The sequence below is a fragment of the Hippocampus bargibanti genome, linkage group LG01, assembly GCF_051943395.1.
Source record: "Hippocampus bargibanti isolate YZ-2025 linkage group LG01, ASM5194339v1, whole genome shotgun sequence".
In the NCBI taxonomy this organism is placed as follows: domain Eukaryota; kingdom Metazoa; phylum Chordata; class Actinopteri; order Syngnathiformes; family Syngnathidae; genus Hippocampus; species Hippocampus bargibanti.
The window spans coordinates 8,499,600-8,516,362 of record NC_142734.1 but is presented as its reverse complement, the minus strand read 5'-3'; the positions used below and the strand labels follow the sequence as shown (position 1 = coordinate 8,516,362).

General features: G+C 43.5%; 1 protein-coding gene across 19 annotated transcripts in view; it reads left to right on the top strand.

The window, feature by feature from the left end:
• The window catches only part of hspg2 (heparan sulfate proteoglycan 2), a 96,603-nt gene that overhangs the window by 38,101 nt on the left and 41,739 nt on the right, over positions 1–16,763 (top strand). For 14 of the 19 annotated variants that reach the window (XM_088994062.1, XM_088994029.1, XM_088994068.1 and 11 more), the window contains 30 exons: positions 1,522–1,631; positions 1,750–1,808; positions 2,019–2,191; positions 2,302–2,340; positions 3,536–3,661; positions 3,787–3,981; positions 4,055–4,174; positions 4,455–4,586; positions 4,861–5,005; positions 5,351–5,508; positions 5,600–5,740; positions 5,873–6,036; positions 6,193–6,372; positions 6,472–6,668; positions 7,283–7,430; positions 7,554–7,681; positions 7,833–7,919; positions 8,024–8,082; positions 8,227–8,285; positions 8,410–8,550; positions 8,715–8,888; positions 9,210–9,389; positions 9,475–9,593; positions 9,681–9,792; positions 9,953–10,066; positions 10,349–10,476; positions 10,607–10,690; positions 16,201–16,271; positions 16,388–16,452; positions 16,575–16,715. In XM_088994062.1, coding sequence (XP_088850188.1) covers positions 1,522–1,631; positions 1,750–1,808; positions 2,019–2,191; positions 2,302–2,340; positions 3,536–3,661; positions 3,787–3,981; positions 4,055–4,174; positions 4,455–4,586; positions 4,861–5,005; positions 5,351–5,508; positions 5,600–5,740; positions 5,873–6,036; positions 6,193–6,372; positions 6,472–6,668; positions 7,283–7,430; positions 7,554–7,681; positions 7,833–7,919; positions 8,024–8,082; positions 8,227–8,285; positions 8,410–8,550; positions 8,715–8,888; positions 9,210–9,389; positions 9,475–9,593; positions 9,681–9,792; positions 9,953–10,066; positions 10,349–10,476; positions 10,607–10,690; positions 16,201–16,271; positions 16,388–16,452; positions 16,575–16,715 — 3,749 coding nt within the window. The remainder of the gene's footprint in view (positions 1–1,521; positions 1,632–1,749; positions 1,809–2,018; positions 2,192–2,301; positions 2,341–3,535; positions 3,662–3,786; positions 3,982–4,054; positions 4,175–4,454; positions 4,587–4,860; positions 5,006–5,350; positions 5,509–5,599; positions 5,741–5,872; positions 6,037–6,192; positions 6,373–6,471; positions 6,669–7,282; positions 7,431–7,553; positions 7,682–7,832; positions 7,920–8,023; positions 8,083–8,226; positions 8,286–8,409; positions 8,551–8,714; positions 8,889–9,209; positions 9,390–9,474; positions 9,594–9,680; positions 9,793–9,952; positions 10,067–10,348; positions 10,477–10,606; positions 10,691–16,200; positions 16,272–16,387; positions 16,453–16,574; positions 16,716–16,763) is intronic. The other 5 variants (XM_088994168.1, XM_088994150.1, XM_088994158.1 and 2 more) reach the window with 2 other exon arrangements.

Sequence of the window (16,763 nt, the reverse complement as noted above, 5' to 3'; positions counted from 1 at the left end):
TATTCACACCCACATCCACACCCTCACGGTGAGGGAACCGATCGCACGCTGTCCGCTCTCAAGCCAGGGGCGTGTACGACTACATCATCAGGGTGACAAATATTTATACAAATGATTTATTTTATTCAACCCTATGTCCACCATTATCTAATTTAGGAAACTATTGTACAGCTTTTACTGTTTCTATTCCTTGCATTGACATTGTACCAGTGCGTAATAAAAGAATACATGTACATGTACATTCCTTTATACATCCAATTAATATTTCACACCTAAAATCAGCCCATAGATTGGCAATCAGGTAATGCCCGATATTTTGAATGTCATTGATTCTTTGAGTCCTTGCTATCAGTATTAGCACCGACCCGAAAACTTTCTTTTTGGCCGCACTCTGTAAATAATGCAGAGTGACAGAGCGAAAGGAATGATTGCACACTCAAGCTGTGCAAGGTGCTTATGTTTTATTGTGAACATAAATCATGAGCCAACTGTTTAAGAACTTAATGACAAGGGCAAAAAAGCCATCGGATGGTCAGCTGGTATTTGGGTGCTTTGATTGAGAGTGTGGGAAGGACTTTAAAAAGGTACTGCCAGGTGACGGGGGAGTCCAAAAGAATTTTTGCTCTGCCCTTGTCTTACTTTTGGCAGAGTGCAAGTCCACAAGAGTAGATGGTGGGTACAAACTGTTCTTTGTATCAGGATCAAATCAGACCTTGGTGAAGAAATACAAAAACGATTCAGTGACTGCTGTATAGAAGTGCTTCAACAGCTGCTGAAGTAGGCCGTGCTTCCTCAACAATCCCCAAAATAATGGTGTCTTTGGGACTGGGAAAGATGATAGAGCATTTGAAAATGTGTTGTTCCCTTCTCGGTGTGATTTTATCAGGACTACTCAATTGACTCTTATTTAAACAAGACCTTTTCCCCATTGACAATACCCTGTGAACAAGGGAGCCACCCGAAGCTCGGGCAGTTGAGCATAAGTCTCCTCTGTCCTTTAAATCGGCAGCACTCCAAACACTACCCTTTGCTTTGTGCATGGCAAGTCGCATGGAGCTGCAAGAAAGAGGTCAAATATTGACTTTCTTACCAAAGCTGGCAGCCCAAGCGAGCTTGTCGTGCCCCTTCTTAACAAATGTGTAGCCCTGAACCATTTTAGCTTCAAGGGATGGCCATTTCACATACAGTAATGGAGCTGACATTGCACAACTGTGATGTGCATGCACCCAGGTTTAGAAACGTAGCATCCAACGGTTTAATTGGCACCCCAACCAAAATTGAGATATGAAAAGAAATCCCATAACCTCGTTTAAGCTTCAGACAGGCCTGTCGGTTTTGTGCACTTAAATGTCAGCCAAAATCTTTCTGAAGAGAAACATGCAGTGTCATATTAACTTTTGCACTTACAGTCACACGGAATGTTGCTCATAAATTCCAAATATTGTTAGAGAAGCCAGCCTACTGTTGGACAGCAATCATGGGCTCACTTGACAGATTCTTATTCATCCTCTCTCAATCTAGTTTATTACAGAGCGCTTGTCAACTTCACCGATTCCATCGTCTACAGCCAAGAGCTGGAGGACATCTTCTCATCAGCCTTTAATGAGATCTCTGAAGCTGTGGTTGACACGGTACACCTTCGTTATTTCTGAATTGTGGCCAAATGCTGCACATCTTCCTTATGAGGCATGTTTATGTATGTTTTTAAAAATGTTGCTTTTTATGTATGTATTTTTCCGCCCTCCGCAGTTGGAGTCAGAGTACAACAGGATTCCAGGTGTCCAGACAGTCAGCGTGGTCCTCATTAAGTACGCATTCAAATGATTTAAATCAGGTTATGGGCCACCTTAAGTGGAGTCCCTGCAGCTGTGTGCTGGAGGCTGGTGATTTTGGTGTGGGTCTGCCATTCATAAAACCTTACAACTGTTCACAGTAATCATTGGCTTTCCTGCGCTAATGTCAGTTGTCCATCAAAAGAAGGATGGCATCGTCTCACCAGACCTTTCTCGCTCTTCCAGGAAGCTGGTTAGACAGAATGGTGTTGATGTTTTTGTGGAACTGGACGTTGGCTCGGACTATAACAGCAACAGTGAACAGATCCGCAGTGTGCTCTACAGTGTGGTCCAAAATGGAGCCATTGCCTCCTATGTCACATCAGTGGAGGGCTTTCAGTTCAGAGAGCTTGGGGAAGGTAAGCGCCACGTGCAGAAACTACTGGATGCAGTCATGTGGTTCGAGTCTGATATAAGGTCCGCCGCAGCGGTAGGACAGGGCTGCTAAATATTTCTATTTGGTTTCTAGTTGAACCTCTGCCCTCAGTGGAACCTATAGCAGAGCCAGGTTCGTACTGCGTGAAGTAACGTTGCATGGCGAAAGAGCCGAGCGTGCTGCAGCAGCACTTGGATGGGTGTGTCTAGTGGCTTTAGCAAAAAGTTTTGATGACACATGCAAGCGCATCTATCAAAGAACGTTTTGCATGGAACACGAATGTGAAATAAAAATGCAAAGTAATCAAAAGAAGCTCCCTCCCCCCAAAAAAATCAGAACATCCATCGCATGGCTTGACTTTGATTAAACAATGTGCAATTTATATGTCAATCTATACCACTATTGACCAACATTACTTAAAAAAAGTCAGGGATATTCAGCTTTGGGGTGACATTTCAGGAATAACCTCCAAATGCACTTTTACCTTGACGGGTGAACTCAATCTGACCTTCTTTAAACTTTTCCACATGGAACATTTCCAACACTTCTGTGTTACAGTGCTGTTTATTATTGAATAAAATTTGCGATATCTAACAAAGAGCTAAATGTCTAAATTCAGAAAAGGTGTTTGAAAAATGAATATGCCACTGCATTTTTGGTTCAGTGAGGAATGATATTCAATCATGGTGTTTATATTTTGATATGAGGCCAAGACAGTAATTGATCAGCAGCACTTTGTTATTGCCAGGCTTCAAATGGCATGTTCTCAACAGCTATTGGCCACTGAGCTTAGAGTTCCATAAAATCTCATCTTCAATTTGCAAGAATCATGAAGGGAGAGACTCGCAGAAGTGGACGTTCTTGGTAATTTCTTGGATTAACTGCGGATTAATTGAGCTCCTGGTTAGAGAACAACATTCATAAATTTAGAGAAGGTCCAATTCATGATAGTTATATAGAAGTGCATTTTATGTATGAAATCATTTTTCCAGAGAACAACTTTTTTTGAGTATTCTCTCAGTCTCTCTGTCCTCTCTATTTATCGACATCTTTCGACAGAATTTATCAAAGAGGTGATCCCATGAGGTGGCTGTAATTACCCAAACTAAGAAAGCTTTCAGAAATCCTGACCCTGGCAAACACCAGAGCATCTATACATTATATACATGCAATGTTGAGAGCCAATCAGTGCCTTGACTTCTGGTCACTCCTACTAAAGTCAAAATCATCAACTGATTGCTGCTTTGTTTGTCCCAAGTTGTGATGTGGTGGATCAGTTGTCTAAAAAACACTTCACCCCCCCCCCTTCTCCTCGCATCTTTCTTAGTAATCCCTGGCATCAGACCGTGCATGCCCGATGAGCACAGGTGTGGTGATGGCACTTGTATCCTGTTGGAATACCTGTGTGACAATCGACCAGATTGCCGTGATATGAGTGATGAGAACGATTGTGGTGAGTTGCTTCAGCATGACCTGCTAGCTGAGGGTTATCGCGTGGTCAGCCACAGCATGTGGGGGATGATCCGCAACACTGTGAAAACTCAGCAATCACCAAGTTTAATTAGAGATCCGTTGCAGATCTAAGAAGACCTATTGCAACCACTCCTGCCCCTGCCACCACGATCGCCGTGGTTAGACCCCCGCAGCCACCCGTCGTTTCGGGATTCTGTCGAGCGGATCAAGCAAAGTGCCAGAGCGGAGAGTGTATCCCACGAGACTACCTCTGTGACGGGGAGAGAGACTGCTTGGATGGAAGTGACGAGTTCCAATGTGGTAAGTCATCCAAACGCGTACAGACAAGCAAGCCTGACAGCATTGTTGGCACGTATCCACTTGTATTTGACAGGAACTCCGTCGCCGTGCGAACCAAATGAGTTTAAGTGTAAAAACGGTCGCTGCGCCCTCAAGCTCTGGCGTTGCGATGGAGACAATGACTGCGACGATAACTCGGATGAGCTGGACTGCCGTGAGTCTCCGTCTGTGGCTCTGTACAGACGTGCATTCAGGGTGATGTGATCATGCATAGAAAATGTTAGTCAGACACGTCATATGAGGGAACTTGCTTCTTAATGTCAAAAAAGGAATTAATTTAACCACACAGATTTATTGAAGCAATAAAAAAAAGATAAATAAACACACATTTCGTGTTTAAATGATTCTTGGGTCCAAATTCTATCGTCATATCCCTGAAAAACACCTGAAAAACTCAAGAAAAAGTTTGTCACATGAATTCTTAACTGTTCCAGCCACCAAGGGTCCAGATGACCGGTGTGCCCCTGAGCAGTTCGAATGTCTAAGCGACCGCACTTGCATCCCGGCCAGTTACCAGTGTGATGAAGAGCCAGACTGTCCCGATCGTTCCGATGAATATGGCTGCAGTAAGTCCCAAGCGCACTTGACCCCACTTGTGTATTCCGTACTCTACATTCCGCACTCCTGCTTTGCTTCACTTTCCGAGCTCCTTTGTAGACTATGACTAATTATCTGTGAACCACATGCTCTTAACGCATGGGTCAGCTCAGACACTAAAGTGTTTTGTCAAACATCCTCTCCTCCGTTTTGCATCCACGAGTCTCATCGCATTGACAAATTCCAAGCAGCCTTTGTGAGTAGATGAATTAAAGTGCTTCTTTTTTCATTTCCATGAAACAGCTCCTCCGTCTGTGACAAGCCCACCAGAAGAATCCATCGAAGTTTCCCGGGGAGCCACTGTGACATTTACCTGTCAGGCTGTTGGAGTGCCAACACCCATCATTACCTGGAGGCTAAACTGGGGACACATTCCAACCAGTGGCAGGTAGGTTTCTTGAGAACCATCCCTTACATTTTAGATTACAATAACATTTCATGATTATTTGGTTTTGTGAATGCATTCAATACCATTGTCATCTATAGATGTCAGCTATGATTAGCAACTTCCAATGAACGTTCACTATCATTTCCTTTCGAGTCAGACCTCAACTACTTATCAACAAATCTGACCAAGATTACCCTCATACAAAACTATTGAACACACCTGAATATTAACAGCGGCCAATAACTTGCTTCATTGACTGTCTGATGTGATCACTGTGAGTAAGTTCCATGAGGAATTTTGTACAATGTGGATAAATACAAATCTTTTGTACCCATGTCATCACAGAATCTCCATGACCAGTGAGAACGGTCATGGCACCCTCACCATTCGTGACGTGAAGGAGGCCGATCAGGGGGCCTACACGTGCGAGGCCATCAACGCCAAAGGTCTTGTGTTTGGTATTCCGGATGGAGTGCTTATGCTTACATCCAATCCCAACCCAGGTACCTTTAAGCAGACGTGTGACAGTTACCATTCCAAGCCACAGAGGAAATGTAATTCAGCTTCGGAAATCTACTCGCCCGATCTTGCCAGGCAACTGCCCAGACAATCACTTCAGTGTGGAGGGCCGTTGTGTTTCTTGCTTCTGTGCTGGAATCACCAAGAATTGCAAGAGCACCGGACGCTTCCGCAATCAGATCAGTCTGCGGTTCACTGAGGAGGATGATTTTAAAGGTAATGATTAAATGAATTGAACGAATGCTGGCAACCAACTTAAAAGTGACATCCAGAAATGGTCACCAGATCTGGAGACATAGAGCACAAAGGCGGGAGAGAGAATTAATATGTCAATTTTGTGTCATTCAGGTGTGAATGTCAGCTACCCATTGAGGCCAGGCACTCCCCCTCTTTCATCCACACAGCTCCTTATCAACACCGATGTGGAAGAGTTCCAGCTCGTCGATTTGTCACGTCGCTTTCTCAACCTGGACTCTTTCTGGACATTGCCTCGCCAGTTTCTTGGAAACAAGGTATTGCTTTGATGAAAACATCTCATGTTTATCTTTTAATGTTGAACCCAAATAGTGTCAATGTATGTCAGAAACGGCAGAAAGTAGCACGCCTGACTGTTCCTATTCGTTTGGAGGGGAGCATATAATTATATGCTGATCACTCGTGCTCCATAGATTGATTCCTATGGTGGATCCCTGAAGTACAAAGTACGCTACACACTGGCCCGTGGATTGTCTGAACCTGTGGAGAAGCCAGATGTCATACTTGTCGGAAATGGGCGCAGGCTCATATACCGCAGGGGCGGTACCACCCCCGCCGGTGTGGTCAACCAACGAGAAATAAAATTCACTGAAGTAAGTACAGAAGGAATTCTGCACCATGTGTTGAGAAAATCATCTTGTTCGACATGTAAATATGAGATGGTCTGATGAATCAATGTGATGCTTGTGAAGGACAACTGGCAACACTCCAGCGGACGGCACGTAAGCCGGGAGGAACTCATGATGACGCTGGCTGACTTGGACAGCATTAGCATCCGCACTATCTACGACAACCACATGGTCAGCGTGGCCCTCAGTGATATCGTTATGGATACCACCACCGTTGAGTTCAGTACTCTGGGTCATGCAAAGGAGGTCGAAGAGTGCAGGTAAGGGAAACACACCCATCTGTCAGCAACGCTTGGTTTCCTGCATAACACTGTAGCAAGAATGTCTTTTTAATAATAATAATAATAATATGTACATTTCATTTATAAGCGCCTTTCAAAACTCAAGGTCACGGGATATTTTTTTTCTGTGGGTGAGCAGCGGCAGCCACACGCACCAGTGTTCACTCAACCCGGAAGTAACTCAAATAGATAGAAAGCTTGGGATAAGAAGATAAATAGCCGATCAGATCGGTCTGACGTCTAGTCACTTTTTTGATTGATGGGTACAATCCCTGATTCTTATCTAAAGATCCATTGCTCAGAACTACAATACAATTCAATACATATTGATTTATATAGCATTTTAACACCAGCTGAAGCTGTAACAATTGCGCTTAACACGGACAGCTATCATATACAGGAAATAAAGTAGTCACAAAGAAAGTCATCTGACAGGCTCAACAAAATCGACATTACCTGGCGCACTATTTATTATGTCAAGATTTGATATCGCAAAGTTAAGGTCTCTAAAAAAATTGACTGGGACTCTTGCTGTCATTTCAGTGATGTCCTTTGACATATTATTTAATAATGATGACATATCCGGTTCCCAGATGTCCTCCTGGATATATGGGCCTGTCCTGTGAACTGTGTTCTTCTGGTTTTGAGCGTGTCCTCGGTGGTTCCTTCTTGGGCACCTGCGCCGGTTGCAACTGTAATGGACATGCCAGCGCCTGTGATCCAATTAGTGGACACTGTCTGGTAAACACTAATACTCTTGTCCTACTGACAATAACTCTTAATATCATTTAACAAGATCAACTCCCAACGTTTTCTCTTTCCTTATCGCGATTGATTAGATTTTTGTCACTGTTTTTACTGCAGAGTTGCCAGCACAACACAGAAGGCCCGCAGTGTGGAAAGTGCCGCCTTGGTTACTTTGGTGACGCAAGGCGAGGCCGAACTGATGACTGCAAGCCTTGCCCTTGTCCATACTATGAAACCTCTCGCCGGTAAAGTCTTATAAGAATCGCTCCCCCCCCCCCCCCCCCCCATCAAGAATTGCTAATTCAGATATGTGAACAATGGTTCCTTCATTCAACACGCCACTTATTAACCCACCACTGTAAATGGTTACCTATGTCTCGTTGTTTTTCACTGCAGGTTCTCTGACACCTGCTTCCTTGACTCTGACCAACAGCCAACATGTGATGCATGCAAGCCCGGCTATACGGGAAGACGCTGTGAAAAGTGAGAGAATAAAATATTTGATTGTAAATTACTGTTGACTAAATGTATGCAACATTTTTCAAACGTGCGGCAAATCTGACACTTGTCATTGACATTTTTTTCAGATGTGCTCCTGGCTACCAGGGTAATCCCCTTCTGCCAAATGGAAAATGTGTTCCTCATCGTGAGTACATTTTCGTAGTCTCACTTGCCCTTGTAGTAGAGTTGGCAGAAGTATGTGCTCAAGGCGCAGGTATGCTGTGCGCTTGGACCTTGGCCAGGTGAACTTTCCACTCCATATGTCTTTGTCTTCCCACCCCCCTTGTAGAAACCAAGTGCGATAACAGAGGCAGCATCAGTTCGAGTAGCAGGCCATGCAGCTGCAAGGTATACATTGCGTGATTAAATGCTGAGTGAAACTCTACAGATGCAACCTGTTGTTAGCTATATCATTCTTTCTCTGTTTCTGAATCTGACTTCCCTTTAAAATAGTCATGTTTGTTTATTCCAGAACTACGTGGCAGGCGCTCAATGTGATGAGTGCAAGGCGGGCTTCTTCCATCTAACAGAAAACAACCCCGAGGGCTGTCTGCGTTGTTTCTGCATGGGCGTCACCAAACAATGTGCCAGCTCCACTTGGAGTCGAGATCAGGTATACAGTAGTAGATAGGATTAGCCAAGGGAGGGAAACATATTCTCACACATACATGCTGTGTCAGCAAATCCTGCAGGTGCTTAATGGAGAGGTGCGAAAGTGAAATTAGTGCTGACCTGTGCGTGTTCAAGGTTTCCGTCTTCATTAACCTGTGCTCCCAGGTACGAGGAGGAGTGAACGGGCAGCTATTTACGCTCACCAACGGCGGCAACACTAGAACTATCACTGAGGGTATCTCTCAGAGGGGCCCCTCGGAAGTTGTCTACCGCTCCTTTTCCAGCATCCCCAACGACATCTACTACTGGGTCCTGCCTGAGAGTTTCAGAGGAGATAAGGTGAGATAAATCAACAAGGTACAGTCGGTAGAAAGAATGCAAGGGCAAGGAAAAGATCAGTCAGGCGTTTCATTCAGTCCTCTGCGTTCTGTCGCACTGAGTCATGTCTCGACACGTTCAAGTGAAAATGACTGCACCTGCCCGTACAACGGAGATCCTTTGAACTTTAATTTCACAGGGAAGGCCTACAAAGAAAAAAGATCAGGGGACTCTTTCGCACAAGACAGAAAAAGTGTTTTTTTCTGTCTTGTGCGAAAGAGTCCCCTGATCTTTCAAGGAACGCACACTTGTTAGCTTTTCTTTTCTCACTGTTGTTACCAGGTGACAGCCTACGGCGGGGAGCTGCGCTACACAGTGCACTTTCAGTCATTCCAACACTCCCTGGTGATTGATGGTCAGCCAGATGTGGTTCTCCAGGGCAATGGCATCTCTCTAGAACACTACTCCCCTACCAAACCCTCGTCGCGTGTGCCACAAACTGTCACCGTCACGTTCAGAGAAGTTTGTATCATTCTTGGAAGTACACCGCTAAACCCGCACCCACAAATCCAAAGTGGGCTGAAGTCTTCCGTTTCCATCCTGGCAGTCTGCATGGCGTCGTGTGGACGGGCAACCGTGTACAAGGGAACACCTCCTTATGGCTCTGGCTGATGTCAGCGCCTTGCTTATTAGGGCCACCTATGCTGACAACATGGCAGAGAGCAGGTACGTTTTAGGAACTTTTTTATTTTTAGTCAATTCAAGTCGAATAAAATGAAAGATGATGTCAACTCATAAAATTCCCTTTCACAGTATCTCAGACATCAAAATGGATATTGCTGTCCCTCAGTCAACTGGAAACGAACGTGCCCTTGAGGTAGAAGAGTGTGCATGCCCTCAAGGATACAGAGGACCTTCTTGCCAGGTACACAAGGTTCATTTCCACCAATCACGCGGATGTGCTGAATTAATCGCTTTATCTTTTCCTGATTGCTGTTGTTGAGACTTACTCCAGTTGACTCTTCACAAAACAAACATTCCTCTGTTGCATGCTTTACTTCAAGTGTTCTGCCTCGGTTTCGCAGGAGTGTGAAGAAGGCTATACGCGGACTGGCTCTGGGCTTTACCTGGGCACTTGTGAGAGATGTGACTGCAATGGGTACGCCAGCGGCTGTGACCCGGAGACCGGCAGGTGTATTGTAGGTTTTATGTTCCTCTTCCCTCTCTAATTATATTTCACTGTTGACTTCTTTCATCTCTGTGCAGGAATGCGATAAGGGTTTCTTGCCAAAGCTCAACACGTGAAAACATGCTGTGTGTACACTGCATAAACCTTGGAGTGAATCTCAATGCTTTTGTGTGTGTGTGTGTGTGTGTGTGTGTGTGTGTGTGTGTGTGTGTGTGTGTGTGTGTGTGTGTGTGTGTGTGTGTGCGTGCGCGCGTGTCTGTGTGTGTCGTGCATGTATGTCTGTGTCTGATAGCAATGTCAACACAACACTGCTGGGCCAAAGTGTGAACGGTGTCAGACTGGTTACTATGGAAACCCAGCAGCTGGATCTGCCGAGGCCTGCCAGCCTTGCCCTTGTTCTGGAACAGCATCCGGCAACCAGTGAGTTTATCTTCTCTTTTTTTTTTAATGAGGGTAACTTCTGGTACTATTATTGCACCAATACTGACAACCTCTGCTTTCACGTCGACGAGGCCAAACAAAAGTCTTACTTCAAACATTGTTTAAACAGATTCTCCTCAACCTGTTATTTGGACTCTGATGGTCAGCCAACGTGTAGTTGTCCCCCAGGATACACTGGCCGACGCTGTGAGAGGTACACCCTGTCCTGCCTCAATCTGCTGTACTTTTTCCCTACATCTTCTTCTCTGGGTCATTTTCACACTGCTGTGGGTTTAGGTTTCCAGGGTGGGCCAGCAGCAAAGTTAAGCGGGCCTGGCACTAGCATTCATTGGCTCTAGTTGTAGGAAAGGGACATAGGCATGTCGGTGGTGTGCTTTAGTCATGTCTTTTTTTGACACTGAACACTGAATGGTTCTGTACAGGAACTGGTTATCTTTGAATAGGTATTCTCTCTCCCAGTGATTCCCAACCCTGGTGTTGTAGCACATAAGTGTATTGTCAGTTGTTACAGAGGGTGCCATCGAAACATACCAATTTCCCCTTCTTTGCCAGAAAAGTAATAGAGAATTTCACCCAAAAGTCTTTATTTTCATCAAAAGATGACCCTGTGCCTTATATGCAGGTGTGCCTCATATGTGAAGTAATATTGAGCCACAACAGGTCTACTACTGTCAGCAGCCATCGACTCCATTTCCCCCTGCAGAAGAAGTAGTGTGTAACCCCAGCCTCTACTGTAGTGCCTTCTAATGTGGTGTACATTATATTTGGAAAACATTCTTCAGTCATTGAAGGTGTGTCTTATATATGGAAAAGGTTTGAAAATACACCATTCATTGGGGAAAATACGGTAGTTATTAATCGTAAATATCTTTTGTCTGTTTATGCCAGTGATGAGTGGTAAAGTCAGCTGGAAATGCCCATTCGACTGAATGGTAGACTTTTGCGATTCACACAACTGAATAGGTGATGACTTTGTGGTCAATTAAATCAGACCCCCAATTTCACGCAAAGTCAACCAATATGGTTCATTTGAGCCAAGATGTTTATTTTACTCTTCATACTTTTTGTGACATTTTTGTTCGGTGGTTTGCCGTGCAGTTTTTCTCATGTAATATGGGTGTCCTGACTCACTAGTGGTTGGGAAACACTGCTCTATCCTGGGCTGTTAGACACCTCGAATTTAGTCATACTATCAGCAGTTTTCCTCTGGGATAGACTTTTATTGTACTTTTTGGGTATTCATCAGTAGTTTAGATGGTGAAAGCAAGCACAAACCATTGCGTTGTATGTGTTCACAAAACATTTTGTTTGGTTTGTGATACTTTTTACTTTTGGTCTTCTGCTTCAGCTTGCGCGCTTTGCTGGTTGCCGAGGCTGTGTTGGCTCTCATGTCTTTTCATCTCCGCATTGACCACATACACTTTCTGGTCTCTGGAGCATAAATGTAGATGAGGCATTTATGAGGACAGCTGTCTGTCTGCAAAAAAAAAAATCTTTGTAGGTCTGATGGCAAAGATGACAAAGGAGACTTGGGTGGCTAATGATAATCATTGAATGTTTGAAGCATCTTTCCGAGCAACATTCTCCATTGTGCTGTTTTGACATGAAGAGAAGAGATGCCATCTGCAGACAGTTGTGGGGATCCTTTCCACGAGAAGATGCTCGATGGCAACCTTCCTTTGGGATGTGGTGCTGAAGCAATATTCAATTTCAGTGTGGATAAAGAGATAACACCTTTCGGCAGCGGAGATAGTGAACACGTTGACTACCACTGGCCTGGTACTACTGCCCAAACCATCATCTCAACCCGAAGAGTACTCTCTATTCCTTCTCACCGCCAAACGACCCTTTCTGCTTCAAAAAATGGGACGGGCATTGTGTCGGTTGCTCCTAATAAGTCAGTCACTAGACTCCCACCTCGCTTCACACCAGACCCAGACAGCAGACGGTCCAGTTTTCAGCGCTTGCTCCGCCTTCACCTGAATACCTTCAATCAGCGTCTCAGCATGCTTGAGAGCAACACCCTTGATATGAGGGAAAGTATTCATCGGATGGAGGATCAACAGATTAATCTCAGTTCCCAGCTGAAGGAACTTATTGCTGTTGAGTCAGCTGTGGAAAAGAACAAAAGGGTCAACGAACTTGAGAAGAGCTACATTGACATGGAAGCCCGATTGAGCAGACTCGAAGGAAGGCTGGAGATCCTGATTGATGGCTTCACAGCCCTGGCTCAGGAGATGAACAAGATGAAACGTACACGACACATGTCCCGTTCGCTGCAGGAAAGGATGCCATTGCCTTCACTGAGCACAGTACTTGTGCCTCCAAGGTACTCAACAGTGCAGCCTTCTTCAGGCAAAAGAATAGTAACAAAGACACCTCTCACCCATCGAGCCACGGTACTTCGCAGAATACCTACCCCACGTCTCCTCGATGGCAAACCCACCACTGCACCCAGAAAAGAGAAAAAAAAGTTGACAGTCTCTGCAGAATCACTTGAAAACACCACAACACGAGTCATGTCTCCATCTAAACATAAACTCTATAATTCTAAACCGAAGCTAAAGGAAAATGTCAGGAGTGCCGCCCATCCGCAATCGACAACTCAACCTTTAGCTACAGCAAAGCCAGAGGCTAAGGGACAAGTCAGCAAGACGGCCATTGGTTCGGCTAAACGTATTTCACAATCAAACCAAGCACGACTGAAGCAAGTTCAAAATAAGGTAGCAGTCACAAAATTTCAACTGGAGCCTCCATCTCACAGAGAACCCCCCCAAAGACACCGCGCTAACAGCGGACGAGATAAAGCATTTCGATCCGATGAACCACTTGACAAGACTGGCCAAAGGGGAAGAAATGTTAAAAATACAAATTCTCTCAAGGTTGTGACAGCAAACATCAGGGTTAACACAACCAGAACAACTGTGCCTTCTCTTCGAGCAAGAGAAAAGAAACTTAACACACCAGTAACAGCAACAACAACTCCTGCAAGCTCCACAGCCACGAATGCAAACAATTTAAAGAAAATGAAAAAACGAACACGAGCTCCCGGTACGACAAAGGCAAGAACCTCAAAGAATTCAAGTACTTCCACCAAATCCATATTGAATCATAAGCAGACAAAATCAACAACTCCTGGAAAGTCAATAAAAAAATCCTCATCGAAAGCAAAATCCAAGGCTCAAGTAGCAACCAAAAAGCAGCAAAATGACAAGAAACATACAAGATCTGGGATTTTAGACCTACTGAAAATACTGAAAGGAGGACATAAAAATCCTACCGATGGTTCTCTTCATGTTGTCCTGGGAAGGCTGGCCATCCCTATACGCATTATCCCTGATGACTAGACAGTTTTCTGCCATGACTCTTTCAATTTGTGTTTGTTTTGTTTTTTATCGCCATCTCTTTATTTATATTTAAACTAACCACTTGTAAGGAACCTGATGAAGGGCTTTATTGTACATCACTGTCTGATATTTGCTTATTATTTGACAATTTGTGGTTCTTAAAGTAGTTGTCTGCACATACAAAGCACATTTCAGTGAAGTTGGGACATTGTGTTGAATAGACATAAAAAACAAATACAATGCTTTGCAAATAAGTGTCATTGAATACAACATAAAGACAAGATATTTAATGTTCAAACTGATAATATTCTTTTGAAGCAAATAATTGATTTAGAATTTAAAAATAGTTGGAACACGCTTGTTGAGAAAGTACAGGTCTGGACTGCAGGCAGGCCACAGAACACTTTCCCACTTTGCATCAGTTCATCTCTGAGGAGCTAGGGCCCAGAGTACGTGTTGTCGTTTCTGAGTGTTGTACATAAAAGGATTTTGCTTTTCTTGGAAGGGTTTTAATTTGCTCTTACCAATGGAGCGCTGGACCAAATTTACTGACATTGGTTTTCCGGGATGCTCCTGAATCCCTCTGATGAAATCCTTTCCGCGGTATTGCAGTGTCATCTGGGGATGGAAGGTCATGGGTATCCAGTGTTTGTCTTCAGCTTTGTCACTTACATGCAGTGACCAAAGATGAAAAGATCCTTATATACCTAACGATTCTACATCAAGCAACATTGTCCTTAAACTATTGGACTAATTGATAGCTCATGTAATCATTCCCACAGATGTGAAAATGGCATCGCTCAGTGGGCGTTTGGCATCGCTCAGTGGGCGTTTGCTCAACCTTCTCAGTCTATTTTCGCAGTCTAAAAATTCTAACTTCGTAATCGTTTGTGAAATACAATGAAGTCCAACAATTGGAACATGAAATATCTTGTAGTGTAATCGGTCAAATAGAGGTTGTAAGCAATTTAAAACAGAATACAATGACTTGCATTGTATTCTGTTCATTTTGGTGTCACCTCATGTCCCAATTTTAATTGGAATTGAGTTATGACTTAATGTTTTTTTTTAATGACTGGACTACCTCAAACTGCACCTGTCTCTTTGTTCATTAATTTTTAAAAAGGTCTTATCTCTCGAGTCTGCTAGTGTCCTTAGTGGCCACAGTGATCATTTTGGGAGGTTCTGTGTGGAAATATAGTCTTTCCTTGTTAATGGTGACTTTTAAAATTTTGAATAAAAGTACAGAATGGAAAGATTTTTTTTTCTGTGTTATAGATTAGATTTTTTTTAACTCCCCAAATGTGTCATTTCAAGATAAAATAAAAACATGTCTTATCACCACAGAAATTAATTACTTTTTATCCCCATGTACTCAAAAACATCATAATTATTTAAAACACAGCACATGCATTTATTTATCTATTGGCAGCAGAGGTCAGTTGTATTGTAGTTGGATATATTTGAGTTAGAGTCTTCCACAAGGATTCCGACTTATGAATAATTGGTCTTCATGGGCTGTCACTTGCATATCAATTAGCCTGAATTTGCTTGGCACAATTTGTGTGTATTCTGTTGGATTGCTGATAAAAGATAGCAGCATTTGATTCACTGAAAGTGACGACCTTCTCCCGCCATGTCACCCTTTTTTATTTTCTAATTGTTGTTAGTTGAGTTGCACCAAAGTGTATGCTCAAATAAGTGGATATTGAGAATCAACAGCCTGTCTCAGATGTTAGGCTAGTTTGCCAGCATGGAAGCAGTTTGTTGACTGTTGACCTTCGGAGCTGCCATAGGACAGGTGAGCTAAGGCTTGATATCCTCAAGGCAACCCGCACAGTCGCCTCTCCTCTGGTGGTAGCGCTTTGCAACTGGCTGGGGTCAAATGCACATTTGTTCTACTAACTGTCACACTTGCAAATCTCTTCTTCATATGCTTAACGTCCTGTTCTGCAACTGTTCCCTTCCCAATGTTTCTGTTAATTTCCATTCTTCTGTGTGCCATACATGACATACATCATTGATACATACATCATAATGTATGTCAAAGAATCACCTTCCGGGATATATTGAATGAAAATTAGATCTTGGGCTGTGCTTTATGTATTTCTGTGGTAAACAGTCAAAAAAGCTTTTTTGGGAAAGCTTTTTTGTGCCAATAGAACATTTTGTTTTGTATTATGAATAGGAGCCATGCTCGCAACAATACAATTATTGTTACAGAATAATGTGCTGTAAAGGATGTATCCTTAAGGTAATTGTCTGTTTGCTAAAAGACATATATTATTAAATGTCCTAGGTTGTGCAGTCTATTTCACCCACCCTCTTCACTCACTCACTTTTTTTCCCAATTCAGATGCGCACAAGGATACACCGGCAATCCATCGCTTGGACAGAAGTGTATTGCTGGTAACAATGAAGTCAATGGTACGTGCTATGCTTTCATATGTATTCTCCCACCCAACTATGTTCTTGAAAACAAAATAAAACAAAAAAAACAAATGCCACTCTCTTCAACTGTGTGCTTTGATGTGCACTGATAGGTAACTGCGACAGCTGCGACCCAAGGGGAAGCGAAGGCTGTAGTGCTGGCTTTTGTCGCTGCAAAGTAATTACAAATGTTTATTTTTGTCATTTTGTTGTGCCGTGTCTACTTCATACATACTGTACGGAGTGGACATGAAATGCTCTTTGCATCATAATACTTATTACAATCATACTATCTTATAGATGAATGTTGAAGATTCTTCGTGCTCCAGGTGCAAGCAAGGAACCTTCCATCTGAGCCAGCAAAACAAAGATGGTTGCCTGTCCTGCTTCTGTATGGGTGTCACTCAGCAGTGCTCCAGCTCCAATTACTACAGAGACCTGGTAAGCACTGCAATCTGGAAACGCTCTGAAATAAGACCATAGTTCCCA